The sequence below is a fragment of the Sturnira hondurensis genome, unplaced genomic scaffold (assembly GCF_014824575.4).
Source record: "Sturnira hondurensis isolate 20B ecotype Veracruz unplaced genomic scaffold, ASM1482457v3 Scaffold0001304, whole genome shotgun sequence".
Taxonomy (NCBI): Eukaryota; Metazoa; Chordata; class Mammalia; order Chiroptera; family Phyllostomidae; genus Sturnira; species Sturnira hondurensis.
Window position 1 is genome coordinate 5468139 of NW_028073935.1, and position 22571 is coordinate 5490709.

Sequence of the window (22571 nt, forward strand, 5' to 3'; positions counted from 1 at the left end):
GGTAAAAAGGGGGAAATAATGGTACAACTGTAATATCATAATTAATAAAATATATTTTAAAAATCTGTGCTGGCCCTGGCTGGTGTAGCTTAATGGATTTAGCGCGGGACTGTGAACCAAAGGATTGCAGTTTGATTCCCAGTTAGGGCACATTCCTGGGTTACAGGCCAGCCCCTGGCGGGGGACGCAGGGGAGGCAACCATACATTGATATTTCTCTCCCTCTCTCCTTTCCTTCCCCTCTAAAGAGAAATAAATAAAACCTTAAAAAAAATTAGTGCTGGATTTTATCAAATGCTTTTTCAGCATCGATTGACATGATTGTGTGAATTTTGTTCTTTTTTGGTCTATGTGGCATATTATGTTTATTGATGTGCCAATTGTACCATTTTGGCATGCCTGGTGTGAATCCCACTTGATTGTGGTATATGATATTTTTAATGTATTGCTGAATCTACATTGCTAATGTAGATTAGCAATGCTACATTAGCAATGCTACACATTGCTACATGTGGGCTATCCAGAATCTCTATTTCTGTGATTATGTTCCTGTTCTAGGTGTTTGCTTAGCTTTTTTTTTTTTTAGGTTTAGTTGTCAATTTTATTATTCCTAATTTTGATCTTCTACTTTTTCTTAGATAAGTCCACTTAACATTTCATATAACAATGGTTTGGTCATGATGAACTCCTTTAACTTGACCTTATCAATGTTCATCAGCAATAATGGCCTATAGTTTTCTTTCTCAGTTGTGTCTTTTTTCTGGGTTTGGGATTAGGATGCTACTTACCTCATAAAAAGAGTTGGGGAGGCTTCCCTTTTCTTAAATTTTTTGGAATACTTTGAGAAGTATGGGTGTTAGTTCTTCTTAAATATTTGGTAAAATTCACCTGTGAAGCCATCCGGTTCAGGACTTCTGTGTGCCAGGAGTTTTTTTATTACTGCTTCAATTTCACTAGTTGCTATAGGGCCATTCGGGCTTTCTGCTTCTTCTTGATTCCATTTTGGAACATGATATGACTCTAGAAATTTGTACATTTTACCCATGTTATCCATTTTTTGGCATATGCTTGTTCATAGTAATTTCTTACAATCCTTTCTGTTTCTGTGATATCAGTTGTAACTTGTCTTTTATTTCTGATTTTATCTATTTGGATACTGTTTCTTTTTTTCCAGATGAGTCTGCTTAAAGGTTTGTGAATTTTATTTATCTTCTCAAAGAACCAGCTCATGGATTTATTGATCCCTTAAATTTAGTCTCTATGTCATTTAACTCTGCTTTGATCTTGATTATTTCCTTCTTTCTGTTTGCTCTGGGCTGTTTGTTGTTGTTCCTCTAGTTCTTGTAGATGTAGGGTTATGTTGTTTATTTGAGATTTTCTGTCTTCTTTAGGTAGGCCCATATTGCTGTGAACTTCCCTTCAGCACTACCTTCCCTGTGTCCCATAGATTTTGGTTGTTGTGTGATTATTTTCATTTGCTTCCTGATACTTTTTGATTCTTCCTTGATCTCATTGTTGACCCATTCATTATTTAACAACATCTTATACAGTCTCCATGTATTTGAGTGTTTTTGAGTTTTTCCCTTGAGGTTGGTTTCTAGTTTCAATCCATTGAGATCAGAGCACATGCTTGATATGATTTCAATTTTCTTGAATTTGTTGAGGCTTGTTTTGTATCCTGCCATGTATTCCATCTGAAAATGTTCCATGTGCATTTGAAAAAAATACGTATTTTGCTTCTTTGGGGTGAAATTTGCTGCATATATCAAGTCCATGGTGTCATTCAGTGCCACAATATCCTTGTTGATTTTATGTTTGGAAGATTTATCTATGTTGACAGTGTGTTATTAAAATCCTGTGCAATGACTGTGTTGTTGTCAATATCTTTCTTGAAATCCTCCAAGATACTCTAAATATTTAGGTGCACCTGTGTTTGGTGCACATATGTTTACCAAGGTAAATCCTCCTGTTATACTACTCCCTCAAGTATTATGTAGTGACCTTCTTTGTCTCATGTATGGCCTTTGCTTTGAAGTCTGTTTTGTCTGATACAAGAATTTCTACCCCAGCTTATTTTTTCATGTCCATTTGCATGGAATATTTATTTCAATCCCTTCACTTTCAGCCTGTGTGAATCTTTTTTTCTGAGGTTGGTCTCTTAGAGGCAGCATATGTTCAGGTCATGTTTTCTTGTCCATTCAACTATGCTATGTCTTGTGATTAGAACATTTAAGCCATTTACATTTAAGGTTATTTGACAGGTACTTATTCATTGCCATTTCTTTCTGTACCTTTGTTCCTCCCCGTCCCCCTTTCTTCTTCTTAAAGCAGTTCCTTTAGCATATCTTGCAGTGCTGGCTTGGTGGAGATACACTCTTTTGCCCTTCTTTTTCTGGGAACCTCTTTATTTCACCTTCTGTTTTTAATGAGAGCCTTGCTAGATAGAGTAGTCTCAGTATTAGGTCCTTGATTTTCATTACCTGGACTGTTTCCGGTCATTCCCTTCAGGCTTCTGTTTCTGCAGAGTAATCAGCCTTATCAGAGCTCCTGTATATGTTAATAGCTGTTTGTTCCTTGCTGTCTTTTAAGGTTCTCCCTATGTCTTTAAAATTTGCCATTTTAATTTTGATGTGTCTTGGAATAGGCTTCTTTAGGTTCATCTTGATTGAGACCCTGTGTGCTTCCTGAACTTGAATGACTTTTTCCCTCCTCCAGTGAGTGACGTTTTCTGTCATTAGTTTTTCAGACAGATTTTCTATCCCTTGCTCCTCTTCTCTTTCTGATTTTCCTATGACACAAATGTTACATTTCATGTTGTCCTGAAGCTCCCTTAAACTATCCTTGTTCTTTTTGAGTCTTTTTTTTATTTTGTTGCTCTGATTGTATTTCTTCATACAGTGTCTTCTAGCTCACTAATTCATTCCTCTGCTTCATCTAGTTTGCTTTTAATTGTATTTTTCTTTTAGTGTATTTTTCATTTCAGATATTGAATTCTTCATCTCTTCCTGGTTCATATTCATAGTGTCTATGTCCTTTTTCCTGCTGCTCTAGTTCCCACTAAGTTCTTTATAGCTCCCATAAAGTTCCTTACAGTCCTCACTGGGTTCCTTGAGCATCCTTATAACCATTATTTTTAATTCTGTGTCTGATAGATTGCTTGCCTCAATTTCATTTAGATTCTTTTCTGAGGATTCCTCTTTTCGTTTTGGTTGGGGGTTATTTCTTTGTCTCCCCATTTTAGGTGACTCTTTTTTTTGTTTGTTTCTGTGTCTCAGGTTGATCTGCTTTGACTGCCTGTCTTCATGAGGTGGCTTTCTGTGGCACTCAGTGGTGCACTGTCTTTGATATCCTGATCTGCATCTAGGTTTGGTTAACAAAGCAACACTACCCAGAAAACCAGACCCAGGCCAGCAAAAGTACTACCCTACCACATCAGCAATATCAACAGCGATTGTGCAAAGATTAATAAAGGTGGAGAGATATTAAGAATATTACAAGATAATAAAAAGGGAATATGAGATGACTAAAGGAAAGAAAAGTTATTTTGAGCAGGAAAAGGGAGGAGAATTGATAAGAGGAGAATAGAAACAAGGTAAAGAAAAGGAGAAAATAAAATTTAAAATGTAAGTAAAATAGGGAAGGGCAATGGGAAAATGGAGTAAGAAAAGGGAAGAGTATAATATAAGGTTTAAAATAAAATTTAAAAAACAGTGAACCAAAGGGAACAAAATTGCAGAAAAAACATAGCAGTGTCAATAACTGTGATAGCTGAGCAAAGATTAGTAAAGATGTAAAGAGAATAAGAATATTATATGAAAGAGAAAAGAGAATATGAGATGTCTACAGTAAAGAAAAATTATTTTGAGAGGGTAGAGGAAGGAGAAATAATAAGAGTAAGGAATAGAATCCTTTTCTTAAGGTAAAAAAAGGAAAAAAAATCCAAACTCAAATAAGCAAGGGCAGAAGGAAGGCAAAATGGAGTAAGATAAGGTAAGGGTACAATGTAAGCTTTGAAATAAATATAAATATAAAATAAAAGGATAAAAATGAAAGACAAAGAATAGTAAATTAGTTAAAATATAACTGAAACAAGTATTTAGAGGCTATGCAAAAGAAAAAAGTAACAAATTCTGAAGAAGGATGAGGTAGAATTTGTCTCAGCGGAGTTTGGTGTTTGCCTCCTGTCTTCACTTTCTGGATCCGCCTCTGGCTTTTTATCAGCTCAAGGTCCAGGGAGGCGTAGTCCAACTTCTGGAAGCACCACCTGTATCACCTTCACCTGCCTGTAGAGAGGGTTTCTATTGTGATTGGGAGGGTGGGGCGCCTGGGTCTCCCCTGGGAGTCACTGTTCTATCTTCTGGGAAAATTATGGGTGTGTTCCCCTTGCCCCTGTACCACCCATCTTCATCCATCCCAGCTTATTTTCAATGTGTAGTTTCTGATGCACTAGCTCTTTGTTTCAAGGGAAGGGCCCATCTGTGTAAGAGGGTCAATTCTGTCCTGTGTGGTGCTAATGGCAGCTCTGTGTGCAAGCCAAGGCCAGGTGGGGCCCTGATTCCCCCTTGTTGCACAGATTTCAGATCTCCCTGCTTTACTGGCCTCAGTGGAATAGGGCCCTAGGAACCAATGTGTTTGTTTCCCTGAGAGAAGTTCAAAACGGGCTCTTTAGTCAGTTTTCTGTCTTTCTCTTAAGGATATGCACCCTGCATGGGTGCTTGAGCCTGTCCTACCTGTTTTGCAGAGCTTCCCCTTGGATGTGGTGGTGCTTGCAATCCTGCAGGAAGTGGGGGCAGGGTGCATTTTTCCCTTCCCGGAGGTTTGATCTCTCCCAGGGGAAGGGGGCTCTGCCTGGCTCTAAATAATCTCAGGTACTCAGCTCTTGCCTGTCCAGTTCCAGCCCATGCCTTCACTATAGACACAAGTCCCTAACTCTCCACTCTATGCAGTTTCTGGCCTGCTAGTTGTGCTGTGCTGGGGCTGAGAAATCCCTTTGCTGGCAGAGCAGGTTCCCACAGAGTCTCTGCCCAGCACACTTCACGTCCCCTTTTAAAAAGTCTGTGGGCATAGCCACTGCAATACTGAATCACTGTCCAGTTTTTCATACACACACCACCTCTCCAAAAATCAATCAATCAATCTCTCTCTCTCTCTCTCTCTCTCTCTGGCACTCTTCTGATTGGCATTTGCTGCTGCAGCTATGGGTACACTGCTCACTGTGTGTAGCCTGGATCTCCCTGACTTTGTGTGTCCAAATCACTCCCTACCAGTGCCTGGGGGTTTTCTGCCCTGAGAGGGGAGGGAGTCACAAAGCCGAGATTTCTGACTAGGCTCTCCATGGCTGCAAGCACCACACACAGGGTATTTCCCCTTCAAACTATAAAATCTCCTTACCACCTGCTAGAAATGTGCAAGGAGTAGAGGTGGGAGGAACTGGATGATCTGATCCAAGTGCCTTTATTTGATGCTGTGCTTAAGGCGGGCTGAGTAGGGATCAACTGCAGTGGGAAGGGAGGTCGGAATGGGTTTTTTAGAAGAAAAATCACAGGGTTTGTGAGGGGAAAGGGGAGGGGTGAGTCTCTTGTTCCTTCAGGTGGGTGCCTCAAGGTTTCATGATGTGAGCAGGAACAATAGGTTAGGTAAAGGGCCAGGCTGTTCCCAGGTACAGGAGGGTCAGTCTGACCACCAACACCATGGTGTCTAGTGCCAGATATCTACTGTGTGCAGTGGGAGAGAGTTCAGTTAAGCTGTGGGCTGTCAAATAAGTTGGGATAACTGAGTCATGGACAGTCCAGCTGGTTAGAAAACTGGCCTGGCAGTTATGAGCAGTCTGGTGGGTTGGGGATCTGGCCTGACCCTTTCACTGCCCATTGTGAAACATCTACTGTACCTCTTGGCTTCCAAACTTCATATTCGCTAAGATTCTGTTGAATGATCAGTCTGTTTATCAGAAGATCAGTTGAGCATCCGAGTTGGGGGCAAGAACAAGTAGACTCAGCTTCCACCTACTTGTCCATCATCATCTTCTCAGACTTAAAAAGTTTGACAGCAGACCATATATTATGATTTAGTAAGTACAGACAATTACATACCTTTTCCAGAAGCATGTCTTTGTGTAATACTTTGTAAAGGACCAGTATTTTCAGCTGTGAAAGCCACTAAATCCAAGTATCCAAAAAAGTGAACTTAGATTTGACCTTCAAATCATTGTGATTTTAACTCAGAAACACTTTTAATACTGTTAAATGTGAAACTTAAAAAAAACCTGTAGTAGAATCTGTTACCACTTATCCGAGTCCCCATTTTCCTCAGCAGGAGAGTGCTGTACCTCTTGAGGTTAGACATGGCCCCGTACAAGTAGTGTAGGTGACCCAGCCAGAGCCTTGAGCACCACCAGTGGTTTTTTCCTGCTCTTTCTCTCCTGCTCTGTGCTTACAGGAGTTTTTGTTAACTTCTGTAAGCTAAGACCCGTGAATGATTACAGTGACCCCTCAACCCTCCATTGGACATGTCTCATGCATGAGTAAGAAGTACATTTGCCATTATCTTAACTTGCTGGCATTTTAGTGTTTTTTTTTAATTTTAGCATAACCTAGCTTATTCAAATTAATAAATGATCTTTATTTTTTCTTTATCACTACCTTTTCTGATTTTTTATTTATAATGTATAAAATATATAGTATACATATATATATAAATTATGTGTTTTATAAGTTTACATATATATTTTATGTGTGTTATTATAATGACACTTATCTATAAATTAGAAGTTGTGTATTATATAGTATAACCTTATATATATTTCCATATAAAAATACATGTATCAGAAGGCATAAAATTCTTTTACCTGTTACTTGCATAATCAAAAAAGTTTGAAGACTACTCTATTAAACTGTTTCTCTTGATAACAGGCTCCATGCCTTAGTCATCTCTGGGGTCCCTACCATAGGAAGTCCCCTTTACATAATGGATTCTCAACATATCTATGAACAAATGGATGATTTAATAAGTGAATGAATGGTTTACCAACTGGAGAATTATTCTAAGTCTTAACCTTTTCTCTTAATAAGAAAACGTCTCATACAGGAAGTCCTAATGTTTCCAGGTACCTGTAGAAATGTAGGTGATGCCCCATCTATACATTGCTGTGGAAATGGTGGATGAGAGAGAACCTGATGATACACCATTCAAGTAGTAACAGTGTTGAATGAAAACATGGAGTTGTAGGGTTGGCCCATTTTTGCATTTTTTAAAGCTTCTAGCACTGAAAATAAAGTTCCAAACATCAGTTTGTTCAGCTCATATTGAAAGTTTGATAAATTTGTTAAGATTATTTCATTTGATCTATTTTTAAATATTTTACAGTTTAGCTGTTATTTTTATACATATTATTGCATTTTGTCCCAACAACCCTGTTGGGATAAAGTATTATTTTTTCCATTTGACAGATTTTTAAAATTTGGAGAATTAGGCCCTGGCTTGTGTAGCTCAGTGGATTGAATGCGGGCCTGTGAACCACACGATCGCGGTTCGATTCCCAGTCAGGGCACATGCCTGGTTGCAGGCTAGTTCCCAGCAGGGGACCCATAAGAGGCAACCATACATTGATGTTTCCCTCCCTTTCTCCTTCCCTTCCCCTCTAAAGATAAATACATAAATAAAGTCTTTAAAAAAATAAAATAAAATTTAGAGAATTAGAAAAGGCTGTGACTTATTCAAAGTACTAGAACTAGGCCTTCAGCTCAGTTCTGTCTCCAAATTCTAATTTTGTCACTCTTACCAGAGAAGTGTATGGGACATCATAAATGGATCAATGCAGAATGAATAACAATATGGTATAATTTTGCATATTTTCATATTTTCTAAATAGTTGGATTGAAAAGGTACTTTGTGCTTTCCCCTGTCCAAGGTGCAGCACAAGTGGTGGCTTAGCCAAAGAACAGTGTGTATGTCTAACCTGACCTTTTCCCCAACAAATAGCAGCTTATGCTGGATCATTTCAAAGTATGGCAGAGTTGTAAAGTTTATTATAATGAATAATAAAGATATTAGTAAAAAGAATAAAGGAGTTGCTTTTATTTTTGGATAAAGAATCTGCACAAAACTGTACCAGGCAGTAAGAAACAAATTTGGTGGAGTAGTAAAAGCAAGCATTGATATTGAAGCAGGGGAATAATTGTTAATAAAGTCTCCAAGAGAAAAAAAACAACTTAGGATTCTGATACTAGAATGAAGATTTTCTTACGAAGTGTCAAACAATATAGTATACATGAAACAAGCATCGTTACTACCCTTCCTACTTCTTTTCCTTGCTACCATTGAGCTCCTGTGCCTTTGTTTTGGTAATCCTTACAATAAAATTTAAAAACTAGTATCACAAGTAGAAGTGCAGGCTAATGTATGTAGACAGCTTACCCAAGGATGGACTCAGACCTAGATGCCACAGTTCAAGCTCTTTCTAGCTTGCCATGCTGCTTCTTACTTCACTTAGCTTATATCATCCCCAACAGGTTCTAATAGTCAAAATTTGGCTTCTAAAAGATGTTCATTAAAAGATTTAGAAGATTTTTTAAAGGTTTATTATTGTGTAAGTGACACTTTAAACCCCAAGTTAGCTATTGGCTTTTCATATTATTTCTGTCTTCAGTTTTATTGCAACTCAATTGTTAATTTCAAGGCCTTTAGTTTAATGGCTAAAACATATCATTGGATTTTATTTCTTAAATTGTATATGGAATCATATATTGGGAATGGGGACCATGCCCTGTTACTTCTTTGCTATGTTCCATGTTAATGATTCCAATGATAAGAATGCAGTAGCAGCTCCATAAAATAATACTACTGGGCACTTTCATACTGTCTACAGTGGGCCACACAGTGGTGGAGCACTTTCTGTGTGTTAGCTCATTTCATCACAGAGCCACACAGCTAAACAGGGGATCCAGGATTCTATCCCAAGCATTTATTACTTTTTATTTAATTGTAGTCATTTTTATTTTTAAAAAACTCAAAATATCAATCAGTACTCAATCAAAAAGATTGAGATTTTGAAAATTGAACAATGTTTACAGACCAGTTTATGAAATATTACATATAAATGTGGTGATGCCTCATATTATAAAACAAATATATCATTTGCATATAAAGACAGCATCCTATATTCATGTCATTTTCACCTTCCCAGTTGAAGTTGCTTTCTCATGAAAAATACTAAATTGAAACAAATAAGTTTGATTTCTCAGTTAATGTTTAGTTAATTTTTACCTTTAAGCCTAAAATTAAGTGCATATTAAAATGTTAAAAAATGGAAAAATAACATAAAATTAAGTGTATTGAGTTTCAAAAGAAACTGGTATTCTGTGCACAGTAATCTAAAGTAGCGTGTAATGGTTTATAATAGTATGTTTTGTTTTACATATCAGACTTTAACTTTGAAATAGGAAAAGTTATGACTCTGTTACACATATTCAGTATTAAATGCTATCTGTGAAATATGTGAATGCTAAATAAATTCTTTTGAATACCTTTCTGACAAATGGAAAGAAAATAAGCCATATAATCATATTATTGTTATTTTCACTGCTGGCAATATTTTTTATTTTCATAGAAGGAAGTTTTCCCATTCATTTAAAAGCTAGGGGATAATATTAATTGAAGTCCTCCTTCCTCCCCCATCTAAAAAAGATTCTGAGAAAGAAAATAGAAAACAGTAGAGGGTGAAGTGATTCATTTGTATACTACATATGAAGGGTATCCTGTCCTTGAACATTCATTTTAAAAATTCCTTATATGGCAAAAGACATTCATCAATTTAGGAAAAGTCATCAATTTAGAAATGGGTGAACCAAAACATGAAGACCTGGGACTCAGCACGCCCTATTCCAACAAAAGCTATTTTTGTTGCAGAATATTTAGGCCTTTCTATGTGTTTGGCAATATTCATACAGTTTCTAGTTACTTTGTGTTTAATAGGCAGTAATTTCGATAATGTGTCTTCAGAGTGTAATTAAATAGATAATTTACTTGAAAAAATAATACCCCAAAGTTCTTTCATGTTGTGTTTCAGTTTGACCAAAAAAAAGTACATTGTGGGATATTTATAGTATTTTTCAATCTATTTATATCTGTAGACTAACACTGATAACTGATTTAGGGCATAGGGGTTAAAAACAGGAAATGTGGTTTACAATGTAAGTAATATCTCCAGAGTTTCCAAAGTTTGATTTTTTATACTATTGGCTGAAGGGTATCATGTTTCAAAACAACATTAGGCAGCATACCTTGAAATCTGTCTGTGTTTAAAGGAGTTGTCTGTCCAATTATGACAGGAAATGCTTCATGGAAAAGTTTACCTTCTTGGTATAGGTTCGAATTGTGTAGCAGTTGTTTTCTGTAATTACACACTGTTCTTTCCCTTCAGCTTTTTTCAGACAACATTTACCCCATAAGATTAAATATGTCTTATGTAACTTTTAGTAAATTTCCTTTGGCCTTTGGTATTTTTAATAATTTTTATTTTATTTTATTTCCTTTTTTAAAAGAATTTATTTATTAATCTTTAGAGAGGAAGGGAAGGAGAGAAGGAGAGAAATATCAATGTATGGTTGCCTCCCGTGAGTCCCCCGCCGGGAACTGGCCCGCAACCCAGGCATGTGCCCTGACTGGGAATCGAACCCCGATCGTGTGGTTCACAGGCCCGCACTCAATCCACTGAGCTACACCAGCCAGGGCAATTTTTAGTTTTTTAATTGAAAGTTTTGTCATCATAGTTGAGGAGGTGCATGCATTTACTATGGTTATTAATTATAGTAATTAGAGAATTCAGTTTAAAAACAGAAAGGCATGAAGCAGGGATCTAATTTTGTGTGGCCTTTTGAATGGTTGACAGAATTAATAAAAACTAAAAACCTTTGGATCAGCAATTCTACTTCTAGGAAGATGTCTTATATAGATTATTTCATGAAAATACAAGGTTCGATGTCCATTGCAGCATTATTTATAGTGGTACACACTGAAAGGCAACATAACTGTCTAACAGTAGGGGAATAACTTATGGATAAATGGAATGAATAATAAAAATAACCTAGAATAAATAGTAAGAGCATGAATAATAAATGTGCAACCATACTATAGTATACTAGGCAGCCATTGAAAATTATATGGTAACTATGCGTGCACTGGCATGGTAGAACTTCTGTGATATTATATTATGGAAGAAGTAAGCAAGTTTCAAGAAGAGAATGTGTGGTGTACTCATATTTTAGTGAAAAATATGTTTTTCCCTAAATATATAGGAAAATATATTGGAAAAGATCTGGAAGAATATACAACAAACTAGGGATAAGATGAAGGATAACTTTATTGGACTTTTATTTTTTATTATGAAAACTTATGCTTCTGTTTGTGTTAATTCTTTTCAATGAATTACTCAAAATAAGAAAATAAGAATAAAGTTATGATCAATCCAAAATGTTCACTATTCTGTTCTTTAATGTATGCCTAGCAATTTGTCCAAATTAGTAATTGTAAGAAGAATCAAATTTGCCTGTATGCCAGTTTTAATTTATAAATCATCCCTGATATTTCAAAGAAAACCTGAAGCCCCAATAAATCAATTGATTTTCTAGCTAAAATTTACATCCAAGTCATGGCATACAACACCGTACATTATTTGTTATAGATTATTGCTAGGCATTATATCTTTTGAACGTATCAGGGAACCATTTTTTCATAAACAGTGCCAAAGATTCTAATCAAACAGAAGCCCTGTGTGTGCCATTGTGAGTTTTATTATTTGCCAAACAGTTTTATTCCATGCAGTAACTTTCTTGTATTGTTTTAGAGAACATGGAAGACCCTCTCCCGTGTGCACTATGGTGACATTTTCTTAAATTTTGCTGTGTTCCAGTAGAATGTAGGTCTTGTGAGGGAAGGGACTGTGTTTTTTGTGGCTTTGCTTTTTTTTTTTATTTGGTCACTACTAGTAAAGCCCCAGCACCTGAAATAGAGTCTGGCATGTAATAATAATAAGCACTCAATAATTTTTAACAGTGTGCCAATTACAAAAATCGAATGCCCTCCTCGTTAGGTTAAAAAAAGAAACTGACAAATATAGCAAGAAAAAAGACTCTTTTTCTACTTTGATGTATGAAAAACAAGACTTTCATTCTTGGAGAAGATCGTATGTGGTATATAGGCCCACTTACAGGAAGCCCACCCCATGAAAAGAAGCCTACAGTCTCTTGCTCAGAGCAGAGATGAGCTTTGTTTTCTCCATGGGGAATTTCCACACTAGGCTACTAGATTAATTGCTAAGTGATGGTCTAGATTGATACTGTGTGGGCGGGGACACTTTTTTGGTCAAATATCATGACACATTCTAATTTCATATTCAGAGAGTACAGGAGATACATATACTAATTGTTTAGAAGCTGTTCTCATTCCCTTGCCTAAGTAACATGGAAAGTTGTGGGTGTTTATCTAGGGGGAATCTTTTAAAAAGCAATGCTTATTACTACACCATAATAATGTAGCATCTGTCTATAATTTCAAGGAGCAAGTCAGTTTGCCTTATTTTCCCTGGTCATACTCTCCACATTGATAGCACCTTTTCTAATAGTATCATAAATTTGGCATTTATGGCCCACTATGAAAACCTAGATTTTTTAACACATTAACTGAGAGTGCACTGTGTTCTAATATATCTGAGCATCTGCCTAAGTATCTAGCGCATAGTGAGCATTCAGCAAATATTTAATGGTTTATTATTTTGGATTACAATATTTGCTTAAGTATATAGCTAGAAAAATAAAGCATTTAGAAAAATGTATTTGGCCTCAGCAATATTTTAGTCTGCTATACTTTCTTCATTCAAATTATATTTTTCAAATGAACTCTGAAAAATTATTTCAGAAGGACTGTTTTCTTAAATCCTGTGAGAAGTGAAAGATGCATGCTTTAGCAAAGAATATCTCCTTTGCACATGAAGTGAGCAATTTGTGTTTTTAGTGGATTACAAATATAGAATATTATATTACAGAATTCTACATATATATTTTTTTCATTCAGTCAGTCACTTAATAATTTATATAAGAGGGTTAAATCCTAGGAGCTTACTAATGAGCAAGACACACGTGGTCTTTGCCTTCTTTGATTTCTTAACTCATAAATATTTGTGAGCATCTGCTATAAGCCAGCCACTGTGGCAGTTGCTGAGGATACAAAGATGAGGTAAGTGAGGTAAGTAAACTACAAGGATTGCGCATGTAGTTTACAGTCTAGCAGAGGAGAGAGATTAATTGTGTAGTCACACAAATAGGAAGCTGTGGCAGTAGGAGTAAGGAGACCCAGCAGTGAAGACATGACATGGAGCTAAGTGCAGCAGAGTACAAGGGAAAGTCAGTGGGTGTTACCGGTAATACTGCCTTCCATCGATGGCCGCCTGCTGTTATCAGCTGCTTAACAATATTTCATTTAATAAATGGTATCTCTGTTTTATAAAGAGAAAACAAGTTAGAGCTGTTCAGAAACTTGCTCAAAGGTGACTGACTAATAAGTATCATGGGTATTTGAGGTCAGCATCTGCTTCTGCCTTCTCTTCACATATATACAGCATGGGAGGGAAGTAAGTTTACAGTTTGCATGGAAAATAATACAATAATCAGTAGTGATGCAAGAATAAACTCTGTTTTGTGTACTCACAACTGCAGACCTACTTTTGCCACACCCTGGAGAATTCTAATTCAAGCCACTCTTCAGACGCCACCATGGGACAACCTTCCTAGCCTTCTCCAGGATGTGGTGTTTAACCATTCTTTTCAAAACCAGTATGACAAAAGAGTTCCATTAAAATTCCAGCTTCCAGAGAATTTTGTGTAAACCAGCGAAATGAGAGTATCGTGAAAGACAAGTCTCTCCAGTAACAGCACATTACTGTGACACTTGATATTGTATCTGGGCTGTCTGCTGTTGTCATGTTCCCATGCACTTTCAGCTGTCCCCAGATTCCTTTTGCCCCTCGAAAGAACTTTGCCTACAATTCACATATGCTGCAGCAAGACGACAAGATGACAGGCTTTTTTTCTTTGCTTTGTTTTTAATCCTTACCTGAGGATATATTTATTGATTTTAGAGAGAAAGGAAGGGAGAGAGAGAGAAACATCCATCCCTTCCAGTATGTGCTTTGGCCAGGAATTGAACTCACAATCTTTTGGTGTACCACCCAACTAAACCACTTAGCCACAGCAAGATGACAGTTTTGATGGGTTACATTGTTCATACTTCTACACTATGTGTTTCAGAAAAAGAAATTAGTGGTTTTTTTTAATCATCATACATTTTACCCAACTGTTTATGTCTTTATTTAAAAACTGGCACCTCAAATATGAGGGGAGACACCTCAAAAAAACAGAATTATCTTCTGGAGGTCAGGCGCCTTATATTACAGGCTTCCCCTGGTAGGTGAGTGTTCTAGGAACCCATCTGTATGAGTGTACCACCTGGCATTGTTGTGAGAGGCTGCATTCTGCTTCGGTGAAAAAAATTTTTTTGAAGACTCTCAACATGTTTGCCCATTTCATGAAGGTTGATTTACGAGCACACCTGCCCACACCACACTGAGTGCTCAGAAGCTTTTGACCAAAAATAACACGAACCCCACGCTCCACCTTCCCTATTCACCTGATCTTTCCCTGGAGTGACTTTTTTGTTTCCCTGAATGAAAAAAGTCCTTAAAGGCAAATGTTTTACCAACGTGGAAGAGGTGAAATAAAAAAAAAAAAAAAAACAGCAGAAGAACTAAAAGGAATCAAAATCGATGAGCTCAAAAATGTTTTGAGCAATGGAAAAAATGTCTTGATAGCTGTATTTCATCAAATGGAGAGCACTTTGAAATTGACTGAAATATAAGAATAACAATTTTTAATGAAAAATTTTGTTTTTTGGGGTGGTCTCCCCTTGCATATGTGCTATTGTAATCTCTAAAATGCTTCTTACCACTAAATGATAATCTCTCTCAGGGTGGGTTACGTCTCTTTTTCTCACTTTTGTGCATTGGAAATAGTACATATACAACAGATATTCGAAGAATAAAGGAATAAACATGTTACATTTTTATAATAGCTTTGTTAACAAAACAGTATGCAATTGCCTAAAAAGCAAACTGATTTCTGTGTAAGGCCATATTATTGGTATATAGGTAAGCCAGACCTGGATCCCAAGTTTTCTGACTTTCTATTGAATATTCTTTCTGTTACCTCAATAAACTAGAAATCATCATCAACATTAAATGTTAATAATATTAAAATTAGAATATAGTAGTGGGAAAAGAAGGAACACACACCACCCAAATTAACTACAAAATGGTCCCTTTTTTATAATCACAGACCTTTTGAAAACAGTAACCAAAATCAAATCCTGGTCCTGTCCCTAAGTGCCATGACTATGGTCCCTTTGAACTCATTCTTCATTCTGCCATCTGCTCTAAGGCCTCAACCACACTGATGACAAAATGTATGTGTAGTCTTTCTCTGACAGCTCCAGAATCTTTCTCGGGCAACATCTTTCTTAGCGTTATTACTACCTCTCTCTTACTTTCCAAACCAAACCCTTTCCATCGACGTGAGAGACTGTCAAGTTTAACTCAGCTGTCAGTGAAATCATCGGGAACACCCACCTTTACACTTCTCCAAAACCAAATCTGTTCTCTTTCAGCTTGGAGTGTTTGCATTTTCATTCTTTTGGCATGATTCCAATACTTTCTTTTCCCAGTCAGACAAGAGCAAACAGCCACTTTTGCTACTGAAAAGAAGACAGCTACCTGCTGCCAGCTGTGTTTTGGTGGGATTCTTTGATGGTCAGTACATCAAAGACAGTCAAAGATGTCAGTACAGCATGGAGCAAGTGAGGCAATCTCCGGCACCTGTGACTGTTACTGGCTTCTTTTGATACAGATTTTTTAAAGAGCTGACAATCCTCCCCCACAGTTGGACTTGGAGCAACATGGTATGACAACTCTACAGATAAACTGAAAGAGTTAATCTGCATTTAGTTTGTTAGAAACCCATCTTAAAGTCTCAGTGTGGACCCCAGAGTGAGTATAGGGTAGAGGTTAGGGAAGGGAGAAGGCTAGTGAGCAGAGTCTGATGCTGGCTTTGTTTCTCATTATAGATCACTGGCTGTAGGATGGAGCAATGAGAAAGGAATTGAAATTCTTAACTAGGAAGACCACAAAGATCTTATCTGTTTCATGTTTACAAACTTTCATCCCTCACTCCCTAGACACAGACTCTGTCTAGTCTTTAAGACCTTTGCCCTGACTTTGCCACCCCTCCCACAATGCTATTCTTTAACCTTTTAAGGATGTCACAAAACAGAAATAGAGAGTAAATGTTTCACAAATTGAATTGGAATGCAGAGATTTTAAAAAACATGTAAGACCCTTTCATATAGCCACTTAACACTAATTTATATGTACAGCTAGATACATACACAAACACCAATAAGTTAGGGCAAAAATAACTAAGCACTTCGGGGTCTTATATTGGGTATACGTCCATATTCTACTGGAAGTACCCAATGTCTGACTGCCTCTGATGTGTGCCTAGCAGTGTTCACCAGGGAGCAGAATCTCAACAGGTTAATGTTAAATGAATGAGCACTTTGAGATATTCCATTAGTACTAAGCAATTTTAGCCTAATAGACAATACAAAAAACTTTTGTTTGCATTTAACACAATGAGTAGCTTTTTGGAGAGAAGCAGTCAATGATTTTTTTTATATTTAAGTTTTTTGTTAAGTTATAACACCAGCATATGCATTACTTTGGGAGGTTATAATTACATTTCAGTGAACTTTATCTTGAGCTAGCATGCATTTTTCAGATGTGTTCAGTTTAATTCTATCTTTTTGAACCTTTACTGAGTTACTGTGACTTGACTAGGAGCTCTTTTTCTCTTCTCCCTAGGGCCCAATTTTTTTCCTTCTGTTTTTTCCAACATTACCACTTACCCCTTGAAGTAGTTTGTCATTGCTCTTGGGGGCAGAGGGACAGTTATATCACTTTTTTCTGTTCACAAAAATAAGATCTCTGAGAAATTCAGGATTTTTTTACTTGTCGAAGGTTAGAATTCTGTCATCCTTCCAATACATTATTCTTGTGAAACCTGTGGTCAGAATAACATAAAACAGGAAGATTGATTTATTCTTTCAAATTTTCTGTCAACAAAAGTATGATTCTACAGGTTGAAAGCATCCTGTGCTTTTTTTCCTGCTATTCACAGCTTTGTTTTTCGAATTGTGTTGAGTAATTTAGATTTATCTTGTTTACAGGGTGTTTTATTAGTAATGCTTAGTCTGATGGGTTCTTGCCAGGAAATGTTTTTCCTATCAGGGTCAGAGTGGGAGTTGACTTTATAGCATACTAAGCATGTGACATTGTCTTATTTCATTCTAAGTTTAATTTTTTGCTTTTTAGTCAGCACTCTGGCCCCACTCTTGTCTTCACACTAAAGAATTTTACAGCTTAAAAGCTGCCCTCATATTTTCACTCAATACTAGAAACCAACCTCATGTTCATATAGTAGCATTGACAAGACCCCGGTTTTCATGGAGGGTGGAGACTCTTGAATTTCTTATTCTTAAGGTGATTACATCATCACTGGCCTAATATTGTGCTTTTGTGCTTATATTTTAGTAACTATATTTTATATATGTATGCATTTATAAGCTAGTCTCCCATAGGGTTTCAATTTAAAGATTCTAGACCTGAGTGTAGTGATTTTGGACTGTTGAACCAAAGTGCCCTTCCTTGCCTCCCTCTGCTCACATTGGGACAACTGCCAGGGAACAGGGAACAAGATGAGATGTATTGACCCCAATGGTCATGATTGTCACAGCCAGGTCAGACCTCATGCCATAACTATAGCCGTGAACAATCCAAGGAACATCCCTGTGGTGTGGCTTTCTTCTTACAGAAGAAAGCTTCTCTGGTCTTGAGCACAAGTTAGTTTATTTCACTTCCACTTATGGTAGATTCTTATATTATTTTCTCCTTCCTCCCAGATAAGACTTGTTATCTTGCAATTATCTTTTCTCAGGAAGTCAACTAATTTCTGGATTATATTTAATTACTCTCCAATCAGGTTTATAATTTTTTTCATCAGCAAAATATAATTAATAACATTTGAACTTTCATATCTTAAAGAAATGTATATGAAATTTGCTCCTCAAAAGAAAAACAGTGTACCTATATATACACCATCATATATGACAGGTATCAAAAGCTAGTTATGTATTTAGAATCTGCAAATGTCAGTTCAAAAAGTTGATTATAGTTCTTGTTCTTAGTATTTATCTCAACTTCTCTTAATCAATAGCTTGAATGACATTTGGGAAAAGATTCTCTTTAATGCCATAACTGTTAATACATATGATTTTACAGTGCAGTAGAAATTTTCCTGTTCCATAGAGAAGGAATTCTCAGTGCATGCAGTTAATTTAGAAGGCATTCTGAAATATTCCACTCCAAATCCAACTAATTGTTTTGGAGTTACAATAAAGCAGTATTTTGTTTTTATGTTTTTTTTCCCTTGCATTATAATGAAGCTGTTAATGAACCCTGTAAATACCAGCATCTCTGGTCTTGAGCACAAGTTTGTTTATTAAATGCATTATCTTCTTTAAGACTCACTCTTCTTAAGTTTATTATTAAAAGAAAAACTGGGCTCACAGTCTTCTTGCCAAAAGTTACAACTTGTAGGTTATGAAATTGGGGTCTGATCCAAGATAATCTGACTTCAGACTTTTATACTGTTAAATCTTTGTGCCTGCTTTTAAGTGAACTAGTGTTCATTAATTCTGGTATTAATGAACCTGAAATCTGGTATTTTGTCCAGTGTTTAACATGTTTTACAGAATCAGATTGAATGTGGTTTTGTCAAAAATGTCTCCCAAAAGTAATTTTTAAGGTCAAAATAATTATTCTGCATAATAATTTGACTTTCATCTTTGGCATTATAATGCTATAATATTTAGCATGTGTTTTATAAGTTTTGATAAGTATTCTTCTGTTGTGAGTTTTTTGGTTGTTAACTTGAGTGTGTGTATGCACATATATGATGAAAACATATGAAGAAACCATAGGACATTTTAAACTGTCCATTTTGAAGGAGGCTGACAAACACTTATACAGAACATAAACAATGACAATGGAAAATAATGAAAGAAAACTCTTAAGTAATTTAACCTTAAAAAAAAAAACCTGTACAAAAATAGTCCTTTCACCATTTGGTTTTCAAAAGGAAATTGACAGTGGTGGTGTTACTTTCTGTTTCTCCTTAGACAACTGTGCAGTGATGCCAGCAGCAGGGACAGGCAGCTTGTGTTTCTATTAAATGCCTTTTCCCTCCCCCACCTTGTTTTCAGGTGTCAGAAACTATTTGAAAGAAGCATTGGTGAATATAATTGCAGTACACGCAGAGGTAAGCTATCATTTGATGTTCCTAAGAGAGATGAGTAACTGGAAAAGGAGAAAAAGGCTAATTTGTGTTTTTTATGGTGGCCTTTTTTCCCAACTTTTTGTGCATTCCTTTGTGTTTAACAAATTAAAGTCAGGACGGGTCCCCATAATGCACCATTTCTCCTTATTTTAAACCTTCTTTCAGGTATTCACTATTTCCAAGGAGTTGGTGCCTCGGGTCCTGTCCAAGGTGGTGGAAGCAGTTTCTGAAGAGCTCAGTCGACTCATGCAGTGTGTTTCATCCTTCAGCAAAAATGGAGCATTACAGGTACCAGAATTACTCAAAGGTCCATGTCAGACTTTCAGTTCATTTAAACACACAGGTATATTTTTAATCATCAGTCTTATACACAGATTATTTTATGGATCTGCTGATTTGGGACCCACATTGTCTCTCCTGCATAAGTCTTACTCATTATGTCTTGTCCAGAAGTTCCAGAGTTTCTGTGTCTTTAGAGCAGAGCAAGACCTTAAAAATCCCTGTGAAATTATCTTGACTGCAGATTCCTTCTAAAGTTCTGCAGTTATCTTTGTTTTATTTTATAGTTGTCTTTACAACATTTAATTTCACAAGAAATTTTTAGCAACTTTAAAAAAAATAAATTTAGGAATTTTATTTATTTTTTTAAGATTTTTAAATCTATTTTTAGAGAGAGGGGTAGGAAGGGAGAAAGAGAGGGAGAGAAATATAGATGAACAGATAACCTTTCACACGCCCTCAACTGGGGACCTGGCTGGCAACCTAGGCATGTGTCCTGAACACAAATTGAATCAGCAACCTTTCCTTTCGTAGGCAGGCTGGTGCTCAATCCACCAATCCACAACTTTCTTTTATTAAGTCTTTTCAAACTAGTCAGTGTAGTTTGCATTGAAACATCTCTTTGCTTTAATATTCCATTGGTTTATGTTGTAGTTTTTTAAATTATGTAATTACAGTAACAAATATAACTTATATGAACCAGATAATCTTGGTATGCATGCAACCAAGGGAGGAGCCAAGGTGTTCAGGCATGTGGGAGAGTGACGTCCTACATGTAAGCTTTCAGTTATCTAGAACATACTGTGTTTTTTAAAAAGTACTGGCAGTTTTTCTTTCAGTAATGGCTGAAGAAGTTCTTATTAGGCCAACCCCCTATAGAAAACAACTGTAATTTTAAATGAAATATAAAAAATTTTAAATATTAATAATCAAAAACATAAAAAACACTTGGAGAAGTGACGATTAGTTAAGTGATTGTGGAAGAAATGGCACTTGGGTGAATTCCTCACTTTTTTATGGATTTTAGCCTGAAGGCAGGTCCATAGATACCTAAAACTTCACAAAACCTACATCTTTAGCCTTGAAGAATAGGGCAAAGTACTACAGGAAAGTGAGGAAGCTATCCCAGAGTACAGAAAGCAAGAGCTATAAATTGAGTGTACAAGCCACTTAAGTCTCTAGTTGGCCCATAAACTATACATGCATGGCTGGACTTCACTATATACTAGCCCAATTAAAACTAAAAGCACTGAAGTAAGAACTAAAATGCTGCCCAAGAGCCAGGGGTTTTCAGTTTGAGTACAAATAAGTAAATTGCTTGTTAAAACAAGTAGAACAAAATCAGTACTCTTCAGAGGTGTTTTACAGAATCCACAGTCTCCCCAGTATGACATACACAGTGTCTGGGATACAATCCAAATTTTATTGAAATGTAAAAACAGAACAAAGCGGGAAAACATGACCCATTTTCAATAGAAAAGACAAGCAACTGAGAGCAATGCTGAGATGACCCAGTTGTTGGAATCTAAAGACAAGGATTTTTTAAAACATATTTTATATATTTATTTTTAGAGAGAGGGGAAGGGAAGGAGAAAGAGTTGGAGAGAAACATCAGTGTGTGGTTGTCTGTCATGTGTCCCCTACTGGGGACCTGGCCTGCAGCTCAGGCATGTGCCCTGACTGGGAATCGAACTGGCGAGCCTTTGCTTCACAGGCCCGTGCTCAATCCACTGAGCTACACCAGCCAGGGCTAAAGACAAGAATTTTAAGCAGTTGTGTTTAGTAATGGAAAGGAGACTATGTTCAATGAATGAAGAGATAGGAAATTTCAGCAGAAAAAGAAATCTTAAAAGAATACCTAAATGGAAATTCTCGGACAGAAAACATATGTATTTTTTTTTACAGTCTGCTAGATTAGAATTGATGCAGACCCTGGCTCATGGGGTCCACCAAATTGTGGATGGGTTATGAGAAATTCACACAGACTACTGAGTCCTGTGGAGGAAAAGGGATGGCATGGTTTTTCTCTCAAGGGGAAAAAGTCACAGCCTCTGCCATGACAGGCCTTTATTTCTTTTTCTGGGCACATTACATGATGGCCCTCATTTACTATGCACAGATTCACTTTTGGTGATTACCTTTTACAGAAAACAAAGGAGAGGACGCCACTAATCACATCACAGAAGGATATTTGCAAATGCAAAGGGAAAAGTGATTAAACCAGTTACAGTCATCCTTGGAAGGTTTAGCATGGATTTTAGGAAGTTACTTTGCAGTAAATATTTTCTGTCTCAATTCAGGATGAGGGAATTTTAGCAAAAGCAAATCTCATAGCACTCTAGGTACAATGCAGGCCTGATTCCCCATGGGAGAACCTATCCGTGGGCATGGGTCCTGTACATCTCTGAGTGGGAGCTGGGCCCGAGCACACAGAATGGTCTCCTACAAGAATAACTGCTGAATGGAGGGGACAAAAGGAAAAGTCACTGGATTTGCAGATCCCGTGTGAAAAAAAGAGAAAGGAATGATTGGGAAAAGATTAACAGAGCACTAGGGACCCTTGGGGCAACATCAAAAGGACTAGCTTAAACGTAATTGAATTTGTGAAAGCGTCAGAATGGCCAGTCAGCATGTGAAAGATGGTCAGCCTTTCACACATTGTTGGGCATGTAAATCATACAACTACTTTGGAAAACACTCTTGCAGTTTCTTTGAAAACTAAACACACATCCCCTATGACCCAGCCATTCTAATCGTAGGTATTTAGCCAAGAGAACTAAGAATATGTTTATGAAAAAAC

The 22571-nt window shown here is 36.7% G+C and overlaps 1 protein-coding gene across 1 annotated transcript in view; it reads left to right on the forward strand.

The window, feature by feature from the left end:
• EXOC2 (exocyst complex component 2) overlaps positions 1 to 22571 on the forward strand; it is a 273565-nt gene that overhangs the window by 238315 nt on the left and 12679 nt on the right. Inside the window, exons 24-25 of the mRNA XM_037070417.1 lie at positions 19419 to 19474; positions 19658 to 19780. Coding sequence (XP_036926312.1) covers positions 19419 to 19474; positions 19658 to 19780 — 179 coding nt within the window. The remainder of the gene's footprint in view (positions 1 to 19418; positions 19475 to 19657; positions 19781 to 22571) is intronic.